Genomic DNA, 23,548 nt, shown 5'->3' with positions numbered 1-23,548 from the left:
AACCCAGCAGTGATTCCATCTATCTGACTAAATGACATCATTAAAGAGGAAATGTTTTAACTTTGTGGAGAGGGCAAGAAGTTCCAAGAGTTGTTTACGGGTGAAACCAAGACACTGCTCACTGTCAGAAGGAAATAGAGATGTCTTGTTAGTAATTGCAACCGATTTAGAGGCTCAAAATCAAATGAAGTAGACTAAAGTATCAGACTTTTTGAGTAAATAAGTGAACATGAGTTTGCTTGGTTTCTGAAATATTGGAAAGTTTGTATTCATATTTTATATTATTATTGTCTCTATCTATGTTCTTTTAAATATCTATTTTCCCTACTTAAATAAACACTTAGTTAATTGATTGCTTTAGTTCAACATGAGTGCCTTCTTGACAAGTTGGTTATAATGCTCTCCACCTGTATCGCTCTTGGGTACACAACTCTGGATGGTAATGTTATAATGAGGCAGTACTGTTCTGTGGAAATATTTTTAGTTTCATATTGCCTCACAGAAATATTACTAATGGTTTAACAAACGACAAAGTCGTTAGGTTAAACTATCATTCTCATCATTGATATTAATCATCAAACTTTATTTCAAATGCTCTGTTTTATAGTTGGAGTTACAAGTCAGTTTAAAGCTCTGATATTTGTTTTTCTGTAATGGATGAAGTATCAAAGTAGTAATTAATGTTTAATAAAGCTAAAATAATTTATAAGATTTGTTTACCAGATTTAACCAACACTTAGATAGACATTTGCAGTTTTATAATTGAATTATATCAGTAAACCATAGAATGTCATGATTTCCTGTGAAAATTGTTTCATTTCTGTACATAGACCTAATGTTAAAGTTTAATCTGATAAAACAAAAAAAATGAGGGATATAATTTACTGATGATTACAGCATAGGCTGGTGCAATACGTTGTAACACACCTGTTGGGTGGGAGCTTCATTAAAGGGTTATGCATACACAAAAAACCTTCAAAGCAGTCCATGAGGTAATAGCTGTTTTAATAATAGATAAACAAGATAAATAGATAATTTACAGCAAAGTTTAAATCCACACTAATGGAACAATACCAAAATTATATGGAAATTAGTTTTGACATTTCACATGTCCTCATCACTCTAACAAGCATTGTAAAATGTTGAAACTAGTATCCATATAAATTTAGTATTGCTCTATTAGTGTGGATTTAAATTTTATTGTAATAGCTGTTTGTTGTGCAGAATGTTATTTATCTGATATACACTTTCAGGTAAGTTTTTAATTTTCTGCTCAGTTACGTTATTGAATTTAAGGTCAAAAGAAGCAGCCTTACCTGTAAAATATGAAAAAACTTTCTTTGTTAAGTTGCTCTCATGCTATCAACAAATGTGACTAAAGTTCTGAATGCCTTTTACACAATGCAGAGTATGCATCAACTTATCTATACTTTTGCAGTTTCCAACCTTTCATGTGACTTGTGCTTGTGTCAAGAGGATGTATATAAGCTTTGCTCTCCCACCATGATACAGATTTTTTATTGACAACTTTGCCTTTAACTTTCCTACATTGAAGCTGGAAGTCAGTGTTAAGTTTAATACAGATACCTCCAACAGTTTCAAGACTTCTACATCTTCTTTGTTAATGATGAATTTTTTGTTGGTGCTTCTGGTGGGTTTCATGATTATGTGGATGTTTTCATGATTTTGAACAAGATTTATATTTTGCTCAGCAAAACAGGATTTGTTTGCTAACCTTAATTTTGAAGATGGAGCTTCTGACCTCAGTTCTCTCAGATCTAGTGTTATATTATATGATTCGGTGCTTGAATCTCTGTTTTCTCCACGTTTTCCTGATGTTTGGAATATTGCAGATGCTTTTATAAACTAGTAAAATATTAATAGACTTCATATTCCATTACTCATATTACATTTCAAGCTCATGTCCTTCAGATTGATTAATGAGGGAGGGGGTTTACATATGGTTTTTTATTTTGACTCTTCATCAGTTTCCTGCTCTGCCCACTATGATTTGTCTTGTTTGAGATTTTCTTTTACTGCACAGTTATTAGCTATTTTCATTCTTTTAGTCAGGATTGGATATGTAACCTAAAGTTTCATGATGACTATCAAGTGATGTTCATCCTACTGCTTCACCTGCATTGTCTAAATCTTAGTTGATGCCTGCAACACATGTATCTTTTGACACTTTTGAGTGGCCTACCATCAAAGTAGGCTAGATGGGTCTTTTCAACTCATTCATTGGATAATTTTATCTCACATGTCCATTTGGATTAAGTAGATCCTTCAGTTTGGTGTTTAATTTCAATTTCATCATTGTCCTATTTTTCTTTGTCTTTCTCATCCCGTTTGCTTATAACTTCTGGATTACAATGTCTTATGTTTCCTTCCAAAAGCAGTCATAGATATTACTTATCACACTTCTACAGGTTTTTACTCCTGTCTCTATGCAATTCTGAAGAAAATAGAAGATCGGAGACCTGTCATAGATCTGCCTCAACTTAAACTTTACCTAGATGCATCTTAATTCAAAGTGGAAAACGTGAGAATATTAGAGAAGTTTCTTTGTTAATGCCATTTGATGATGAAGATGGATATAAAGGATGTTTAACCTCTTGTCTGTATTCATCCATCATTTTCTTCATTTGCACCATTATTGGCTTTTATTTTGTATGATATGATTTTCAAGAGAGAAGCTCATCTTGGGTTTGGTGACTACTGAAAATACTTATATTAATTATGTTTGTTCTATTGAGACTGGGAAATAATGATATAACAAAAAACACATATCCCCAAAAAATAATATTGTAATTAATTATGAAAAAGCATAATAAAATACATGGTCATTTGCCTCTAATGACCAAACTTTGATTATTATGATTAATTATTATTAGTTAAAAGTGTTTGTTGTTTTTGCCAATAACTTTCACTTGTTTGTGAATGACTGACTTATTCTGATCCTTTTTTTTCACTCAGTCTCTTGCTCTCATTTATTTGACCATCTTATTGACTTCATCTCAGATCTCTGCAAATTCAAATCCCATTTAGTATTTAGTACATCTTGGATATTGAATCAGCACAGTTCAAGGAACATTTCAACCATATGCTGTGGCATTGGAAACCTTGGAGTCTCATGTTCATACTGGTTTCTCTTCCATACCTTCTGTGAAAGACATTCTCTCTGATTTCAGGATGATATGCTATTAAGTAATTCCTGTAGGTTGCACTCACATGCATTGCCCCTAGTGGGACTTTGCTTCTCACTGGCATCTGACATCATACAAATTATCTAGACAACAGTATATATTTTTGTTCATCCTCCTGTGATCTTCAACTTCTTAGAGATGCCTCTCTGGAGTCTTTAAGAAGCAACAGTTTACATCAATGTATTAGAACTTTGAGCTTTTTAATGTGCCTGTCTCAAGTTTCTGTCTCTTTACCACCAATATTCTGTGTAATTCACACAGACAGTTTTACAGTTGTGGCCTAGCTAAACAATCAGGATGGTACTTGTTTTCACAGTAATTAGCATTTTTGGCTCTACATATCTAGTTTCTGATGACCTATTTGTGTAATGATTTTTTTTGCTCTATCGCTTCATACATAATATATGTGTTGGCTCCCTAAAGACACCGATTGTATGGTGTAAAAAGCATTGAGTATTTTACATGTTACAGTCATCTAATGTTCATCTATTATTGGCTGGTAATTCTTGTTTCACCCTGTATTTAAGCTTTTCAAAGGAACATGAGATTTCTGTAAGAATGCTAACTTCAAGGGGTAATAACATCATTTATGTAAGAATTATGATTTTTTTCTTTGTTTAGAATCTTGCATAGAATAATATGAAAATAGGTAGTCAAAGATCGTGAAGACTGTAATGCGATATCAAATGATGAGAAAATTATAGTTACTGTTAGAACTAGGTAGGCACTAGGCCTGTTGAAGAAAGATGATGATAAATGAGATTAAGGAATCTTGGTTTTGGTTATTCCCCAATTTTCACCTTTGGGATGCTCTGGATAGCTGACAAGCAGCATATATCTAGCTTCTGATGACCTGTAGAGAAGAAAATCCAGATAATTTTTGTGTTGCTTTAATATGAGCATATGTGCCTTTCCTACATAAAGAGTGCTAGCACACTCTTCTATTACTTAAAGGGTGATGAAGGAGAGATGATACCCTGTTAAGATGAATGGAATTTCTATGTCCTCATTTGGACCAGCCTTTTATGAGGCTGGGTCACTCCTCTTGTTTTCCATTGAATCCAGTCCACTGAATGTACGTTGGTTTTGGATTCTCTTTTTTGCTTCATCAAATTTTTAATTGTTGTGTCTGTGCTATTACCTTCTTGCCTAAGAACCCAAATTTTGGTTACCCAGTTGTCGTTATAATGCTTTTGCTCCCTCCCAATCTCAGCGTGAGTATTCTGGCTTTTTGCATTTCAGGGGTAAGTCTGCTGGTTTTGAATTTGTAAATTGTTAGAATTAAAGTATATTTCAAAAAAGTGCTTACTTGAAATACATTCCCACCCACTTCCCCTCAACTGGGAGATATCTAGTTTCCATCATGACTGCAACTATGAAATCTGGAATATGGCAGGAAAGCAGAGCTTGTATATATCCTTTGAATTCAAGTATAATAAGTTACATGGAAATTTGGAGTGTGGAGAAGTATGGGTAAGTTGTCACATGTTCTGCATTGTGTCAAAGACATTCAGAACTTTAGTCAAATATTTTTGACAGCATGAGAACATCTGTAAAAAAGAAAGGTTTTTAGTATTTCAGAAGTAAGTTCCTGTTTAAAATTTATTTTAATTCTGACTATTAAAATATTTATACATGTGAACAAGTTGTTATGAATTACTATCCTATCTTAAAAAAACATTTTTTCTATAACACTTCATTGTAGGTTAATGAATAATATCAAATTGAAGGTGTCATAATCTTCTTGTTTTTTATTTTCTTCATTTTAATTTACTTCATTAATTTTTAAGTAATTTCTTTTAGGAAACTATGTAGCAACTCTGGAGAAAAAGTCAAACCGGTGGTCTAAAACGTTGACTTATGTTCGTATTTACTTAAATTGGTGGACTGATATGAAAGGCCAGCCTCTGAGGGTAAGAATAGCAGGATGTGTTACACCAAGTACTCATTCAGGTAGTGGACACTTGGAAATGATTGAATTGCCACTTAATGGGCATGCAACATGTATTGCTTGCTGCAAACGAACTGGAACTTTAGCGGTAGGTCTCTATAAGCTTGTAAGAATCTATAGCTTTAGACCAAAAGTCCATGATGTTTCTAAGCTAAAATTTAGTGATTTTGATCTCTTAATGGACTTGGAAATAAATTTTGCTCCTAAAGAAGTGGCAATTTGTGAAGACATTATTGCTGCAATGAGTCCTAGTCAGGTGCAAGTGTTAAAAGTCTTGCTTGATAAAGATGAGCAGTCTTACCAACTTGAGCATACATCACAAGAAGTTCCTGATTTTCATGCAGACCTGTATGAAACAGACCAAACAGATGAGCCTGATATCACTGTTGATGAAAATTTTGTTGAATGGCACTTTGATTCTTGTGACAGCAGTTCATTAACAAGCCGAGAATATGAGAATAAACTAAAAACAGTAATACATTTTAATTCATTTCCTATAACTATAAAATTCCAAAGCATTGAAATGGCAAATTCTTCAGAAGAGAGCTATCTGAAAATTGAAGAAATTAAAGGCCCAAGCAAGAATACTCTTGGTTGTCCAGTAAAAGTTAATTTGAATTCAAAACTTGAACATTGGAACTTCTCAAATATTACAAAATCTGAGGTTATTACTCTTTTGTATCGTCACTTTGCACATGTTGAAGAACATGGTGGACTTTCAGCTCTGCATTTGCTACCATTTTATGGTGCAGGTAGGTTTTTTCTTGTTTGTGCATTTTCTATAACACTAATAAAGTACACACAATGTTGAATACATTTTTATGGAATTTGAACCATAGAAGAGTGTTGCGAGGGTCTGAAATTTTTTTAACAAAGGTCAGAGTACCTAAAGTTTACATGTTTATGGTTTCTGATATGGTACATTACCTCTTTGCACATAAATAGCTATTCTCGTTCAGTGCTGCCCTCTATATGAAAAATTGTTTTCACATGCCACAAGCCTTGAGCTTCCACATATCTTACGACCAACTGGTTTAACTGTGCCTCACCTGTACATCATCATGCGACAACCCTCCACCAGTAAGAGTGTGACACACTCCTAATGCATGTGACTCCCTGTATTCGATTCTACCGAACTATCATTTCTCATTTGGCAGCACTCGTGTCAATACGTTGTAGTAATGCTCTTCAATTGTGTTTTTTGTTCAACTTCATGATTTTTTTTATATTATTCCAAAGTGGATTTGTCTTCTGTTATTTTCTTTTCTTTGTTTTTCAAAAGTTAACAACTTTTCAGATAACTTATTTTCCCAGTTTTTCATTTTTGCACAATGAATTCTGAAGTTTAGGTTACCACTTTGGAGGTAATAACTTCTGCTAGCACACTCATACAGGCTACAGGTGGGGGTGACTTGTCTTTGGACTTATTGGCTATCATCCATCATGAGATTGATCATTATATGACTCAACCTTCTTCTGATCTTGCCCTTATTTTTCTTGAACATGCTGAACCTGTTCAGATCGATGAGGATTCTGACAATCTTTTTCCTCCTCCTGATTTTGCCATGTCTTCCTATCCCCATACTCTGGAATCAGCTAGGCCTACCACAGCTTTTTTTAGACATGATTTCTCAGGTATGCTCTGTTTTATCCATTTCCCTGGTTTCATATGATTCCCTTCCTTTTGTTACATGGTACCTCCTCCTCTCAGTATTTGGTTTTCCCCACTTCCACGGATATTAGGATTCATGCTCAGCATTTTGCTTCTTAGATGGTTGATGGGCTTTGGATCTATTTGCCTTGGCTTACCATCAGGCTGAATATCTGTTTCTCGATTATCAACAGTTAGAATTGATTTTGTCCATGTGGGGGGTGGACCTTGGTCTTCCATTCACCTTCTTTCTGATCCAATCCACAGATTACCTCCATGTTGGCACATTTATCTTCTTTGGCTCTATCCTTACACACATGATTTCTCTGTTTTGGGGATCTCCTAGGGAGGGATGTTGCTTTGTCCCAGGTTCATTTACCACCTACTTACCTCTGGGACTCACATATGGCTCTTTTTTCTACAGTGGTATGTTTTTGGTAATATTCCTGAGACTTTGGTATCCCGTGTGCAACAATAAAGTATCCTTTCTTCTTTTGTGGATTGTTTGTCTCATTCAAAGCCTAGACATCCTCCTATTATTGTTTCCTATCCATCTCCTTCCCAGCCCTTACTTCTTCCTACCTCCAGGAGTTCCTCATCTTGTCATTTTATTTGACACAGATGGACACATCACCAACAGTACTAGTGACTAACCAGTGGGGGCTCATTTGACCGATTTTATTCCCCTTTGGAGACTTTTTGCCACAGATATGTGGGTTATTTGGGTATTATTTGAGGGACTTGTCATCCATTTTCTTTCCCCTCCTCTGTTGTCTCTGGTACCCATTTATTTTATTTCGATTGCTTCGGGATCCTACCACCATTCAATGCCTGTTTAAGGTGGTACAAGATATTCTCTCCAGCAGCCCATCAAACCTGTCAATCATCCTTTTCCAGGTTTTATTTTTGTGGTACCCAAGAAAACCGGGGACTAGTGGCCTGTGATTGATTTGTCCCACTTCAATAAATTTTTGGTTCTAACCTGATTTACCATGGAGTCTTTTCTTACCCTCAGGTGGGCTTTTTTCTCTCAGTTTGTGGATGATCAAGCTAGACATTTTGAATGCTTACCTGCATGTCTCGAAATATCTTGTCAGTGAAGCACTATCTTCGGTTCATTCATCAGGGGATAGTTAATCAATTTTGTGCCTTGCCCTTTGGGTTTGATTTGGCCCCATATGTCATTTTTTGGGGGTCAAAGCTTTTGCCCAACATTTGCATACTTAGGGGTTGCACTTACATCAGTACATGGATGACTGGCTTCTGTTAGCTTGTTTCAAACAGAAATCAACCTATCACACTCATCTATTGCTCCTGGAGGCAGCTCGTGTGGATTGGTTAATCGAATTGGAGAAGTCATTCCCTATACCTACCCATTATCTTGTCCATTCAGGTGTCTTTTACAACACTCATCTCAGTCAGGCCTAATTTTTTCCTCTTTGACTTTGTTCAATGGAGCTTTCAGTTCTCCATGCCTTTACTGCTCCCTCTCTTACAGTGTGCAACGTTCCATCAATTTTGGTCTTTCATGGAAGCCCTATCTCCTTGGGTCTAGTGCATATGAGGTCTCTTCAGTGGTCTCTGCATGACCAGTGAAATCCATTGGAGGCTTCTATTTCTCTTCCTCCTTCACTTGTAGGTGATCTGTGTTGGCAGTTGGACAAGGGCTACATGTTGGCAGGTGTTCTGCTTCCTCCCCTTCATCTGTATTTGCATATCTTCATGGATGTTTCCCTTCAAGTTTGGGGGCATGGGTCAGTCAACAGGAAGCTTCAGGTTGGTGGTCTCCAGTCGAAAGATTTTATCTGACTGTAAATTGTGGTTTAAAACATTTTCTTCATCTTTCCAGGAATAATCTTGTCATGACCCATTCTGACAATTGCACAGTGGTGGCTTATATCAATAACCGAGGTGGCACCCATTCTCCTTCCCTTTGTGGTTAAACCTCGGATCTCCTTTTTTGGGTGCATTCAATCTTGTTGAGGATCATCTTTCCCGTCCCAATAAAGTTTATCTGGTCTCTTGATCCTCATGTTTTCCAGTGGCTATGCCTTAAGTGGGGTACTCATCACCTGGTTGCATTTACCGCATTCCTCAATACCAAGTTATGTCTGTTTTGGTCTCCAGTTCCTCATTCTCCTGCTCTGGCTGTTGATGCATTCGGTCAAGATTAGACCAACAGATACCTGTATGTTTATCCTCCCATCCATCTTTTTCACAGGGTGATTTTGATCATCCATGCCACTCTATATCAAGTCCTGATTGCTCCAATCTGCCTCTCCATTACATCTTCCTCTGTTCCATCCCTTCTATGTGAACCTCAGTCACCAGTGTTTCATCCAGCCCTTTATATCCTCCGCTTTCATGTCTGGTTTTTATTTGGTCCCCGGCGAGGAGTTCCAGTTTGCTTCTTTTTTAGCTTATTCCATTTGCCTTTCCTCTGGGGATGTTTATCATCGTAAGTGGAACATGTTCCTCCATTGGTCTTTGGGTCAAGCATTTTTCCCTGCTCAACCCACTGATATTACTGATTTCCTCACTTGGCTGTTTGATCAGGGGTCTTCTGTCTCCTTGATCATGTGTTATTGGGCTGCCTTATTCCACACCTTTTTTGTTTTTCCAGGTACCATAATTTTTTACCTTTCCTACCCTTTCCCTATTGTTGCATACCTTTTGGATTAGTCATCCACCTTGGTGTGCAGCCCTTCTGGATTGGGATGTTAATGTGGTTCTTTACTGCCTCACTTTGCCTCCATTTGAACCTTTGTCCTCATGCTCAATTTTTCACTTATTCCATAAGATTTCTTTCCTTCTCCCATTAGTCTGTGGACGTCACCAGTCAGATTTGTTTGCCATCGATGTTTCATGTACTTTATATCATTCCACATATATTCTCCTTTATCTGGATCAATCTTTCCTTTCCTAAACTTCGGCGGTTTGGAAGAGTAAATCCTCCTTCTTGCCAATTTCACTTCCTTACCTTTCCCACCTTTATCCTTGGTCAGATCTGGATAGGCTATTATTTCCCATTCATACTCTTCATTGTTATGTTGCCTGCATGGCTTTCTTCTATGATGCCCATTCCCATCTATTCATTCCTTGGCAGACATCCTCTGTTCGTGACCTTTCTCCTTCCACCCTCATCAGTTGGGTTTGGCTTTTAATTGGATTGGCTTATTCTTCCTTATCTTCCTCTTCCTGTAATTTGTTCCATGTGTCTTCTCATCTGATCAGGCACCTTAACTTTGCATCTCATCTCTGATGTCCCTTGGAGGAAATTCTTCAATTGGGCATTTGGACTACCCCACATACATTCATATCTCACCGTCTACATTAGATCATTGTGTCGTTATCTTCGAGTTATCAACTTCCGCTTGTAGCCATTCTTCAAACTTTGATGAGACTGTGACTGGGTGTTATTTTATATATATATTCTTTTTCAGGGGCTTTTTCTCACTGTGGTGTCTGACCAGGTATGCTTGAAATTGTCAAATCTACACTGTCAGGCAATGTTGAATGCATTTTTCTAATGTCCCTGGCCATAAAACACTCATTGTTGAGATGGGATGTTCCACAAGATTGCTTGTAGGTTTTTCCTTGTGGTATATTTGCTTCATTAATATGCTTCTGGACCATATTCTCCCATTGACTTCCTGGGCAAAGCAGAAGGGGATAGCTGCCTACCCCTGCCATGCCTTCGAATAAATAAATCAGGTATGGTCTGCTTTTCAGAATAGGGTTTTAGTAATCACCCATTGCACTGTCTCCTGTGTTGACGTTCCTCCAGACTCTCCACCATATTTTCTTCCAGCGGAGTATGGGAGTCCTTACCACCATCCAATTTCAAGCTACTGTGGTGGTGGACCGTGAAGGCAACCTCCTGAATGTGATATATGATACATATAATGTTACAACCATTCAGTTGGTAGAAGGGTGGTGGTTGTTGTATCTTTAATGAGCCATTAAAATACAGTTCACCCACTTTCATTTGGATCCCTCACCCTACTTCCACATGGATGTTGGTACCCAGTGGCTGGGTTTTGGATTTAGAGCTGAACCAATCAAAATAATTCCTCACGCATGTCTTATAGGTGTCTCTCTCAGTAATACTCTTGTTCCCTCCACTCATGTTGTGGGTCACAGTAGTTGGACACGTAGACTAATGTAGCTCTTCCTCTTATGCTATACCTCAATATTTTCATATACCAAGGATGTTATTGCACTGGGGGCAGTTTGATGGTTTTGCGTGATTTCTTTTCCAATACTTAGACATCTTTCTTATGCTGAATGTCCAGATGTCAGGTTCCTGAATTGATCAAACAATTTATCACATTGCTGTCATGTATCTCATTCATGGAGTGGTGGGTTTGAGATTCCCTTTGTTCTGCTGCACTTGAGGTGAAAACAATATGATCCTTTTTCCTAACCCACCAGATGACTGGGTTTTGGATTATAGTTGACTTACTGATGGTATGATCTTCATCTTACCCCTGCGTGGATGTCAGTTACCAGCAGATGGGTTTTGGATGCAGTTGACTTGCAGTGTAAGATCTGTCATGCCCTAGCCACTCTACACCAAGGGGCAAAAGCTTTTACTTTCACCCACATTCCAGTACTCTATGGGATTGAGATTTGCTATATGGTGATTCGGATCCCTATCCCACCATTGTTCTCTCCTGTATGGATGTGCTACTTCCTTTTTCCACCTATATCTGTGACTCATGATTCCACACTGAGTGAATAGTATACCTGGTAAAGATGTGGTGTTGTATTCTATGTATGATCGTCTATTGTGAGGATCTACTCCTTTAGGGTATTCTTTGAATACTTTCGAGAAATGCTTCTTTGCTTTTCCATTGCATCAGCCCCTCCACCTATTTAATGTGGGATTCCAGCTATTTATGTGAGATAAGGTAATGTACCATATCAGAAATTGTAATTTTTCTATACTTAAAATATATTTTTTATACGGATACTTACCTTCGCTAACACTTCCCACCCTTCCTCCCCACTGTAAACTGGTGCTTCCATTTTCTGCCAAAAACTGTAAGTGATAGTTTGGTAAAATTAAGTAGAGGGAGTCACATGCATCAAGAGAGTGTGTTCCACTCTTATTGGTGGAGGATTGTCGCATGATGATTTACATGCGAAACACAGTTGAACCAGTTGATTGTAAGGTACGTGGATTCTGGGATTGTGGGAACACATTTTGCCAGATGTGTTCACCTGTGGCACCACAGACCCCTTGGTTCTTCAGGTTCTAACAGAAGGACTGTTCTTACGATTTCTGTCCCCCTTATTTTCATGACCCATTTCCTTCCCTCCTCCTCAGGATCCCATTTCACACCAGTGTCTCTCAAAAGCGGTTCATGATCTTTTGCATAAGGATATTATCGAACAAGTATTTCACACTTCTCCAGGGTTTTATTCCTGGTTGTTTGTAGTAAGAAGACCAAGGATGAGCATCCAGTCATCAATTCCTCCAACCTCAACTGCTTCATCATCCTCCCACAGTTCACCATGGAGTGAATCATCACCCTTCGTTGGCTGTTCACTCCAGGTCTTTGGATGACCAAGGTCAATGTCTTGGATGCTTACCTGCGTATCTCCATCTCTCCTGCATCCAGATGCTACCTTGTTTTATTCACAGAGGTCAAGTGTTTCAGTTCTGCACTCTACCTTTTGGTGTGGCATAGGTGCCATATTTCTTCTGTGTGGTCAGTATGTTTGTTCATCATATTCACACTTAGGGTTTGTGGTTCAATCATTATATGGATGACTGGCTTCTTTTAGCTCCATCCCAACAAGCCTCTCACTAACATATCCAGGAGGAAGCTTGTTTGGGATGGCTTGTCAAGCTGGAGAAGTTCTATCTCACCCACACGCAACATGTTATTGATTTGGGGGTATTTTTCAACACCTATCTTGGCAGGGCCCAGCCTTCTCTTCTTTGTCTGAAGTCAATGAAGATCTTTGTTTCCAACATGAAGTCCTTTCCTTCTCTACCAGTACATGAGGTTCTATCTCTTTTGGGAACCTAGGCTTCCATGGATGCCCTCATACCCTGGGGTTGTGCAGACATGCTTTGCCTTCATTGAAAATGGTGCATTTTCTGGAGCTGATCTTTGTGTCATGGTTTCTCACTTTCCCATCCTAGTGTTTCCCACCTTTCTGATTTTTTTTACTTGGCTCTTCAACAGTGGTTTATCAGTTTCCACCATTGCTGGCTATAGGGTGGCCTTGTCTAATATCTTTCATTTCTCCTAATCCCATTGCATTTTTTCCTTTCTTGTTCTTTCTCTTCTGTTTCACTCCCTTCACCTGATTCATTTACCCAACCCAATTCTCCTACCTGATTGGAATCTCAATGTGATTCTTCATGCCTTTACCCTTCACCCTATTTGAACCTATGGTCACATGCTCATTGTACCACCTTTCCTCAAGACATATTTATTACTTCTATTTGCAAGTGGTTGTCGTAAGTCAGATATCTTTGCTATTAATGTCTCGTATCCTCTGTCACCGTACCTATATTCTTCTTTATCTAGATAGTAGTTTTTTTATCCAAGGCATCAGTGGTGGGGGAAGGAGGCATCACTTTCACTCCTGTTTCTCTTCCATCCATCTCTTGTTTATATTTACGTTCCTTTCCCAAATATCTCCTTTGTCCATTACGTGCACTGCTTCCTTCTGTGGATTTCAGTCTTTTCATACCATGGAATACTTCCTCTATCCATGATCTTTCTCCTGATACTATTACTGGATGGATTTACCAGCCTATTCATCTTGCTTATGCATTGTTATCTGAGAATTCTCATTGCATTTTTCAAGTTTACTCCCACCAGAAACACCATCTCACTTTCCCCTGGCTGCCCACTTCCATTGTTTGTTAGAAGAGATTGTAAAGTCTGGCATGTGGACCAGGCCTCTCACATTTACTGCCCAATACCTGCATCATTTAGTAGTCTCCTCATTTGGCCATTGATTGCCACCTGTCACCATTCTCCATACATAATTTCAACTATGAAAGGGTAATTTTTTCTCTTTATTTCTTCCCTTGCTAGTGATCCTTTCTCCTTTCCTGGATCCTGCTGTGTGGTGAATGGTGCACGTCCAAGTATACTTAAATGTAAATCCACACCATATGGCTATAATGCTTACTTAAGAGATGGGGTGTTCCACAAGACTGCTGGAGGTTACCTTGCAGTATCTTGCTTTTTAAATAAGGCCCACAACAGACTGTACCAACTTATAGATTATCATGAGTAAAGTAGTGTCAGGATTGCTGCTTATCCCTCTGGTCCTAGTTGAATAAACCAGGAACAGCCTGCTTTTGAAAATAGGGTTTCGTGGTCACCCATTGTTCTGTCTTACGATGTTGCATTCCTCTAAACTTCCCACTGCATTGTTCCCTCTCTCTTCCAATGGAGTATGGGAGTCTTTGCCACTTTACCAGTTCCTAGCTACTGGAATGGTAAACCATGGAGGTTTCCTTCTGAGAGTGACCAATTCCACTCAGTCAAGAGTAGGGCAGTAGTGATCTGTTGTGGTAGATTGGGGCAGTACTCTCCTCCTACTGCAGACTGTAAGAAAAATTCCAAATGATATCTTTCCATGGACTGGATGAATACATCACATGCAGTTTGCCCTTCCAGCTGGCCTTCTACCATCACCTAAATGTCGCATTCCTAAGGGGCCTGATGTTGGTTGTGTACTGATTTGTCAGAGTGGAAGATGTTTTTCCTTTCTGCTTTATGGTCTTGAGGTGAAGATGGTTGGGACCCTCTGCCTACCATGAACTGGAAGGTAAATACCTGATGCCACCTGGTTTTGAACTAGAATTGATCCACTGAATACAGACACACCCTAGTTATTTTACACCACCTGATGTATCCACCCATTTTAGCAACATCTATCTGTACAATGGGTGAAAAGTACAGATGAGATGTGGACTTCCAGGATGTGACCCTATACATTAGGGTACCACACCCCATGGGTTCTTTTCGGGTGCCTTCTTAAGGTGCTTATCTTGGTAACTTTTGCATCAGTCCCTTCACCATTTCAGTGTTGGATTCTAGCTATTATGTGAGAGGAGGTAAGGTATCTTGTTAGAAACTAACATTTTCTTACACTGAAAATGTATTTCTAATAGTGTTTTTTGGTGTTTTTTCTAATACTATCCATTATCTACACCTCTGGTGCATCTTACAAAGCAAAGCATCTTACAAATGTGTTACAAAGTAGCAGCAGACCTACTGATACTGATACTTTAGTTTTCATGTCAGCATTGGTTGGTCAGTCAGTTATTACAAGATATAAAAACATTTCTATATTTTATCTGTAATTTGCTGAATTCTGCAGTGTTTCAAGTCCTGTAGTGTGAAACCAGAAATTTTCCCTCAAAGTCTGGTTGAACTGTACATGTGAGTAGTCATGCATCATCTGTGTTCAGTATTACCTAAATATAAAGTCATGCAGTTAATCTACCTTTATGAAGCACAACATATACCTACATCATAACCGAATTACCATTGAAACCATTATTATTATCACTAACTAAACCCATCAGTCATTGGTAGAGAAATGAAACCTTGAATCATCTGTGAAGAGTTCAAGTACCCATTGACATAATAGCTAATTTATGGTCATTTTGAAAAATTTTAGAGAATCGGTTGTGGGGTGAAGCAGATCCCATCAATTGTATACTGGACTTTTGAAATCTGTTCTTTAGTGTGTGGTCACTAATGAAATTCTCCTTAAGTTTATACTGAGTCTGTGAGTAATAAAGAAGTGATTATTAAAGCCCATTTTGTGCTCAAAGTGTCATTATGTGTTCTGCCTGTTCTCTCCATAATTTTGTTTAGTGTGATTCTGTCCACAATCTTTCAATTATGGATTTGAACACACCAAGATGAACTGCTGATTATTTCTGTGTTTCTACAGTTTCCAATACTTGAACAATGTTGACAATCTATATTCCTCTCAGTCTTCTCTTACTTTTTGCAGCAACGTAGTAAAAAAGAAAATATTCATAAACAATTGTGAAGATTGAAGTAATTGCCAAACCAGGGAATTATGATAATGGAAGGGAAGAATGGGTACTATCTTTATAGGGCAGATAATACACATAAAATATACTGAATCTGGATATGTATGAACACACAACTAATGAAATATTGATTTCTAGAGTTGCCTTCAAATATAACTTTTTGATTTTATGAAATAATTGTTTTATGTGGGTATTTTAGATGTGACTATAACACTAGTTACACTCTAGACTAAACTATAACTGTACCATTGTACATGTATACATTTGTTTACCAGGGAATTAAAATAATGAAAGGTAAGTATGGGTACTATCTTTGTAGTGCAGATAATACATGGAAAATTTACTGAACCAGGACACATACACTCACAACTAATGAAATATTGATTTCTAGAGTTGTATTCAAAGTTAATTTTTTGATTTTATAAAATGATTGTCTGATTGTCTGAAAAGTTCTGTTAACTATCTTAATAATAGGATCTGTTTAAATTAGTAATATTGTAGACATAAATTTACTTTTGGGTAATATTGATTCATAGAATTTCTTCTGTAGCTTTATGCTTTAGATGTAATATGTTTATGTGTAAACTGAAAAAAATAAATTTTATCTAAAAATGTTTATTTCTCACTCACTTTGAAATGTATTTCATCTTTTATTTAAAACCATCATGAACTGAAAAAACAACAACTAGATAAATCATTTTTTTAGAATTGAAACTTTGTAAATTAAATGACTTTCTAATTTATCATATTTCTACATTATAACTGAAATTTTAGTGTGAAATTCCTAATATTGGGGCACCAGAAAGGTCCATATGTTTTTGCTCACTTTCTGTTTATTTTGCATAGAGTATTATGTGTATGTATTTCTCAATTTTTTACTTGTTAAATAATATGATCTAATATTATTTTGTTATGTAATTATATTTTTTATAAGCTTTTGGTATGTGTAATAAACAAGAACCCAATTTATATGAGTTATAACATTTTTTTCTTTTGTTTATTTGGTACTCTTGTTATGATATTTTTGATGTGTATTTGATTTGTTTTTCTAGCAAAAGAAACAAATTTCAAAATAGATCCTCTCACTGAAGCGATGACATCTGAAGAGCGTCCTCTGTCTTCTGTTCATAATCCTCTGCGTTCTAATTTTTGTGGTCAAATCAAAAGTATGTGCTGTTTTTTCACTGGCCCACAAGAAGGTTTCCTCTATGACATCACAGATAAAACCCAGCTAGTGTGCCAATACCCATATACAGCTTATGTGAAGAGTGTGGCAGTTGAAACAGAATTACTCCATGTGCTTACTGAGACAGGCCTGGAAACTTACACTTTCAGACTCACCCACACTGCTGTTTTACACAATGAAGTTTTGGATGGTCTAACTAATGTATGTTATTTTGACTGTGAAACATTCTTAGAATATATATTTAACCCATTGTGTTGACTATGTATATATCTGTTACAACTTTTATAGTATCAAAATCTACAAATGTATATATATATTGTATCTAATTATTAATGTTATTAATTAATTGAGAAAGGATAGATGTGTTAACAAATGTAAATTTTTGATATTAAATGTCAGATTTTAATGTTTTTTAAATTATGGAGCTTCTTTCTTCTCAAAACAATAATTGAACTGAAATATTATCTACTTTTTTTACTTATGGTGTAATTTCTTGAATCACTATATGTTGTTTTATGTACATGCAAATCATGTCATATAACTTTATTCAAGGTTTTTTAAAAATTGTATTAACATTGCCATTATATCTAACTAGCCAATCAGTGAGAGTAAATTTTATGTTCCAATGTTCAAAAGTTTTGTTTTATAGCCAGAAAGTTGAAGATAGCTCTAAACTTATAAAGTTTCATTGGACAGTGTTCAAGCAGTGTCATTTTTTTTTCCCACTTGTTAACAGAAATCATTTGACAGTGTTTGAATAGTAATTAAACATGATATGTCAATCACGGGGAAAGTTCAAGATTTTGGTTTTTGTAATGACCATTACTTAAAAGTTGTAGTAAAACCCCACCACCAACAAAATATGATACATAGCAACTCCTTCCATGTATTGGAGCAGACCATTATGGGAAGCACCGAAGCATGATACTGAATGTTTGTGTACAAGACTTGAAGGAAGTGTTATTTTAAGCAGTGAATTCTTTTTAACTTTTTGTTAGAGTGGAAAGGTCTGTTCTTATTTTCTAAGTAAAGTGTATTGTTTATCTATAATAATAATTATTATTATTTGTTCATTTGACTGATACATTTATCCAAGATGCATGCTCAATTAATCAACAATGTTGTTAAAAAGAAGGAGTAATACTGACAATAACACTCATGTAAATTGTTGTTGTAGTTTTAGGCCTGTATTTATTTTTTAATCAAACAATGAGTATTACTTTGTTCTGTTTTTTTGTTTATTTATTATTAATTAATCAATAATTTTATGTCCTGTCAATTGGCCATAATAGAGTGCTCCTGCAAAGTAAGCTCAATGGATATAGCTGTATGAGTATTGCACTTAACATCAAACGTGTGCATAAAAATGTGTATTTTTATTATTTAAAATATAAGAACCTTGTTACTGTTCCATATAATATATTTTTAACTATATATGAATGTTTTATTTTCTTTATTTGGATTACCTGTGAAATTAAAGAGTTTACAGTCAAATAAAAACTAATAGCTATGGTGATGTCATCAGTAAATTATACAAGTTGGTACTTTTGAAGATTCAAACCTTAGTTCACTTATTAAAATCTACTTTCTGTTACAGCTATAGCCAGAGCTGAATGATTTAATTGACATAATCAAGTACCAACAGTGATTATATCAATTAATGTCATATTAAAGATTAATTAATCAAATTATGATTTAATTAATTAATTAAGATTACTGTTTACAATTATTTCAACAGTTTGATTGATCAAAATCATGATTATATTGACTGTCACAAAAATAATCACCTAATCAAAATCATTCTGATTATTACTGTTTTCAGTTATGTCTAACAATCCAAGTAATTAAACTATTGCTGTTATGTTTGTTTTAAACACAAAGCTATATAATGGGCTATCTGTGTTTGATCAATTTTAGCTATATATAAGTTTGTTTGTTTTTTACTTCAAGTTTGTTTAGCTTTGATAATGGGGGGGGGGGGGTTGTGATTCATTGAATTCTCAATACTACCAAACGTGCTTGTTCTGTCTTTGCTATGACAGAGCTACTAAGGCTATATGTCAATGTCACTGATTTTGAGCTGCTTACTAGAGGGAAGGTAAATGATTAGCAGCAACCACTGCCAACTTTTTTTTCTTTCTTGTTGAACTTCTGACTAGAAGAAAGGTAACTGGTCGTCGGTACCTGCTGTCAATTGTTTTTGTTTTATTTGTACATACCATGATTTGAGGAATACTTTACTGATCATTTAATCAAATGTAGTCAATTAATGGTGCTGTCAGTTAATCAATTAGCAAATACCATTAATTGCCCAGCTCTAGCCCTAGCTATGTGTGTAAACTATGTGTTTGATTAGTGTAGCAAATTAGAACAATAGCATAGTTAAGATATCTGAAATGGTGCTTCGGTTTTAAGTTTGAACTAACATTTTTTGAGTTTGATGTCAGTGATGTTGTGGTAGAACTTGGCATACTTGTGTGCATTTCCATTTTGTGCTCAGTTTTTAAATAATTTCTGAAAGAAAAGTGGATCACTCGGGTATTTTGTTTAGCAAGTTTGTGGTAGAGGTTGAGCTGTAAGAAAGTTAGTCACTTTCACCTTACTTTTACTGAAACTTTAAAGTAGACTTCAATGAAGATTTCTTGTTTGTGAAAAAGTTATGATTTTGTCTAAATTATTTATTATTACTAGCTCAAACTTTAAAACAGAAAAGAAGTTAGACCAAACAATGCAGTATTCTATAAACTTGCTACCATATCAGTTAATGAGTAAGACAGGTCTAAAGGGAAAAAATAGATGGGTCTTTTATTTTTGTGAACTTTCAGCTCCCTTACTGAGTTTTTAGTATGCACAATGCTAATAACTGTTGCTCAGAATACGATGTACCATATTACATTCAAAAGTATCACATAGCAATAAGTATTAACAGTGACATTATATGCAAATTAGCAAGTCAGCTGATGACCACAGCCAATATTAAGTCTTGGTGGAGTGAAACCTATCAGAAGTACATTTTGAAGGTAATATGATACCACCAAAAACTGATTGCATTTAGGAAAGGTGTGTAACTAATCTTTTTAGTGCAAAAATATTCATGCACTCAGATCATAAAGATGTATTCAGAAATTTGATATGAAGACATACCTCTTAAGTCAGTGGATTTGTTTGATCAGACTTTTGAAATAGGTGCTAGGAAATTATCATCCTTATACACGAGGTGGATTATGGAAAACCAGTAGGAAGGATTGATGTTTGTACATGATAGCCTTATGATAGAACCCTTTTGCGTTAAAACTACATTGCAGCACTGGTCATCAAATTAAGCATAACCAGATGTGGCAACATAGATTATAATAATATGCTGAGGCTTTGAAATTGTTTTAATATAACTTACCCAACATGTATGCATACTTACATATATTTGTGTGTGTATAAATCATAGTTATATTAGTATTATAATAGTTTTATTTAATTAGTGTAAAGTAAAAGAAGTTCACATTTCAACAAAATTATTAAAACTTTTTTATTTATGTTACAGCTGATAGGTATTAAAGTGGTATTTTTATTTCAAGTACAATAATGTTTGTTCTCTTCGATGAAAGAATGCCAAGCAATGTTCTAGCCAATTGTTCTGGTTGATGGTAAAGGACCACATTTACTGTATATCATGGCAATGGCCTCTTTAAGTTTCCTTCTTTTTATGTAATTGGATTTGTTTATTTTACTTTAATTCCAAACTATATTGTGATTATTTTTATGGAAATATGACAGTATGACTGAGGTATCAAAAGTAAAGTTCTATGTATCACTTATCTTCTTTTAGTTTAGCAGAAAATGGCTTTTAAGTTTTTTTTATATACTCCTTGCAAACACTCACAAGGTACACTCTAGGCATGTTTTTGTTGTGCTGTATTTGTTGGAAGTTAAGATATTATGTAACTTAGTTTCATATTTGAATATGACCTTGATGTAAATCCTACTAATTATTACTCTTAGTTTTTCACAAGCTCCCAAGGCTTAGTATAAAAGTAAAATAACCCATCATGTGAAATGATGTTAGTGGAATAACACTGAACAATAATTTTACAGTACTTTTGTGTTTCTCAGTGCTTTGCAATTCAACATGAAAGATAAATATAGTTGTTGTAGCTTTGTGTAGGAGTTTATTATGTTGATGTAACTTATTTTGTACAGCATTAATTAGACCATGATAAGACATTGCTTCTTTATAGATTTCCACTGTATCATTTCATCCATGGTGCTAAACAATGGCATCTTCTAAATAATTTTTTGCAGTTTTAAACTCATCTTTATGCTCTTCAGTTATTAATGGGTTAGTCAGTTCTAATTCACGTCTGAACATGTGTTGCAAATATCAGACTTAGATATTATTTCTAGGTTGAGTGCAGATTGTTATAGAAAGTTACAGTTATTCTAAACAGCCTCATGCTTATAACAGTTTACACCTGTTTTAAATTAATTGTTATAACTTTGGTAACAAGCTACAAGTCAACTGGTGAACACAAAACTCAAGTTACAGTATTGAATTATGTAATGCATGAGCTTCTCACATGCATACACCATAAAAAATTATATTTTCTTATGTAACCTAATAACTTCCTAATTTTTAAATTTTAGTTACTTTAGTTACTATACCAGGAAATAAAAATATGGACGAAAACAAAAAATTTAGTACTTACTTGAATATATGAAGTAAAATAACGTGTCACGTAATATGATGTTAGTAGAATAACCTGTCCACTGAACAATAATTTTACAGTACTTTTTTGCAGTTGAAGATTTGAAGTGTTGGTCAAGGTTAACCTTAATTTGTACTAGGATTGTTATTAATACTTTACACAAAATAATAACATGCACAAAATATACAATAAACTATAATCATTATAATTTAACTGGCTTTCTAACTCAGCTGTGAGTGCTTAAAAATAATTTCTTTTAGCTGGCCAAGATGAACTCAGCAACAAAAACTTTGAATATGTGTGCTGAATAATTCAAAAGCTATCATGAGAATGAGCTAGCATTACACGTAAATCAATAAATTAAAATCTTTATTTTTTCAATTGGTTATACACAGTGTAATACCAAATGTCAGAGAGAGAATCATTAACATTATTGATAGACAGTATGTGATAGGAGGGTATGGAAAGCAGGTTCTTAACTTTTTGGTAAATAAAGATTATTGGAGGCTGTAAAGTTAAATTTATGTCTCAACAATATATGTACTACAAATGTAATTTGTTTATTTTCATCTGGAAAAGAATGTAATTATTTTATCACTTTATTTGCAATCTATCTTGTAAAAAAATTATAATTTGTCTTTATTACTGTATTGAAAACAATCACATTTAAATTATATGAAATTGCATCATACTGATGAAAAACGTTGTTTTTGACATGCAAACTTTTGAGAGGTTGATATCTCAGAAATGTTTGTGCTGTATATATTTTCATTTTTTTATTCATGTAAAAAAAATCAATTACACAAGTCAAATAACTTTGATTATGTGTAAGCCTTGTATACATGATGTCACACATTTCCAGTTAAAGTGATGAGATGCCATATAGGAGGGACATAGAGTGTCAACATATGCAAAGTTTATATTGATGATTATAAACTTTTCTCAAAAAAGATGGTAAATTTCTTTTGTGCAGTTAACTACAACAGTATTGATGATGAATCACAAGTTATGTTTTATAGAATACCTGCAGCTTTAGTTGACTTAGTTACATGTAAAAAATTTTAGAGTTAGTTCATCAATATATAATATTTACCTCTCAATTTTACCTTTTTCTAAGACCATTGAAATGAAGCATTCAATTATCAATATTATATTAATTTTATTATAATGAAGCACAGTGAATAGAGAAAATTTAATGTTTTTTTATTAACTTAAGGATGTACTTAAGAATTTCATACTGGTATTTTGTATTTGTCAGCAATTCAGAATTTGTTTTTCTTCTTTAAGAAAACATAACATAAGTATTATAACTTCATCAGTTTTATTATACATATAAATAACATTTTCCATGTAATAATAAAGTACACAAATTTGGTTTGTTCCTATACACATACTTCAGGAATAATAACATATAAATAAAGGATAAAAGGAATTTCACTTAGAGATGGAAAAGTTGGCAAGTTGTAAAATTATGTGTATCATAATCATACACTTGTATAAAACATTTCAGAATTTCTCACTAAAAGAGTATAATATAAACTGTAAACAGTTTCATTAAAACATTGTGTTGCATATCATAAGTATACTTAAAGTATAGTATAAAAGTGACATATTATTATTATAAAAAACCTCTAAATTTAAGTTTTTTTTTTATCTATGTATTTAACATTAGTTGTTCATATGGAAAGATTATTGCATCCAGAGCACATGCAGTTTTTTTGTTGTTCAAAAAACTTTGAGACCCATGCATTCCTTGTTGAAATATATTATGGATCCTGTTTTTGACAGTAGCATATTGTTGCGTC

The 23,548-nt window shown here is 34.9% G+C and overlaps 1 protein-coding gene across 4 annotated transcripts in view; it reads left to right on the top strand.

The window, feature by feature from the left end:
- The window catches only part of LOC106468621 (Hermansky-Pudlak syndrome 3 protein-like), a 112,356-nt gene that overhangs the window by 6,096 nt on the left and 82,712 nt on the right, over positions 1–23,548 (top strand). For all 4 annotated transcript variants that reach the window (XM_022396968.1, XM_022396966.1, XM_022396967.1 and 1 more), the window contains exons 3-4: positions 5,010–5,909; positions 16,910–17,244. In XM_022396968.1, the coding sequence (XP_022252676.1) occupies positions 5,010–5,909; positions 16,910–17,244 (1,235 nt within the window). The remainder of the gene's footprint in view (positions 1–5,009; positions 5,910–16,909; positions 17,245–23,548) is intronic.

The sequence above is a fragment of the Limulus polyphemus genome, unplaced genomic scaffold, assembly GCF_000517525.1.
Source record: "Limulus polyphemus unplaced genomic scaffold, Limulus_polyphemus-2.1.2 Scaffold3082, whole genome shotgun sequence".
Taxonomy (NCBI): Eukaryota; Metazoa; Arthropoda; class Merostomata; order Xiphosura; family Limulidae; genus Limulus; species Limulus polyphemus.
The sequence above is the reverse complement of the archived record's forward strand: the minus strand, read 5'-3'. Positions and strand labels throughout refer to the sequence as shown.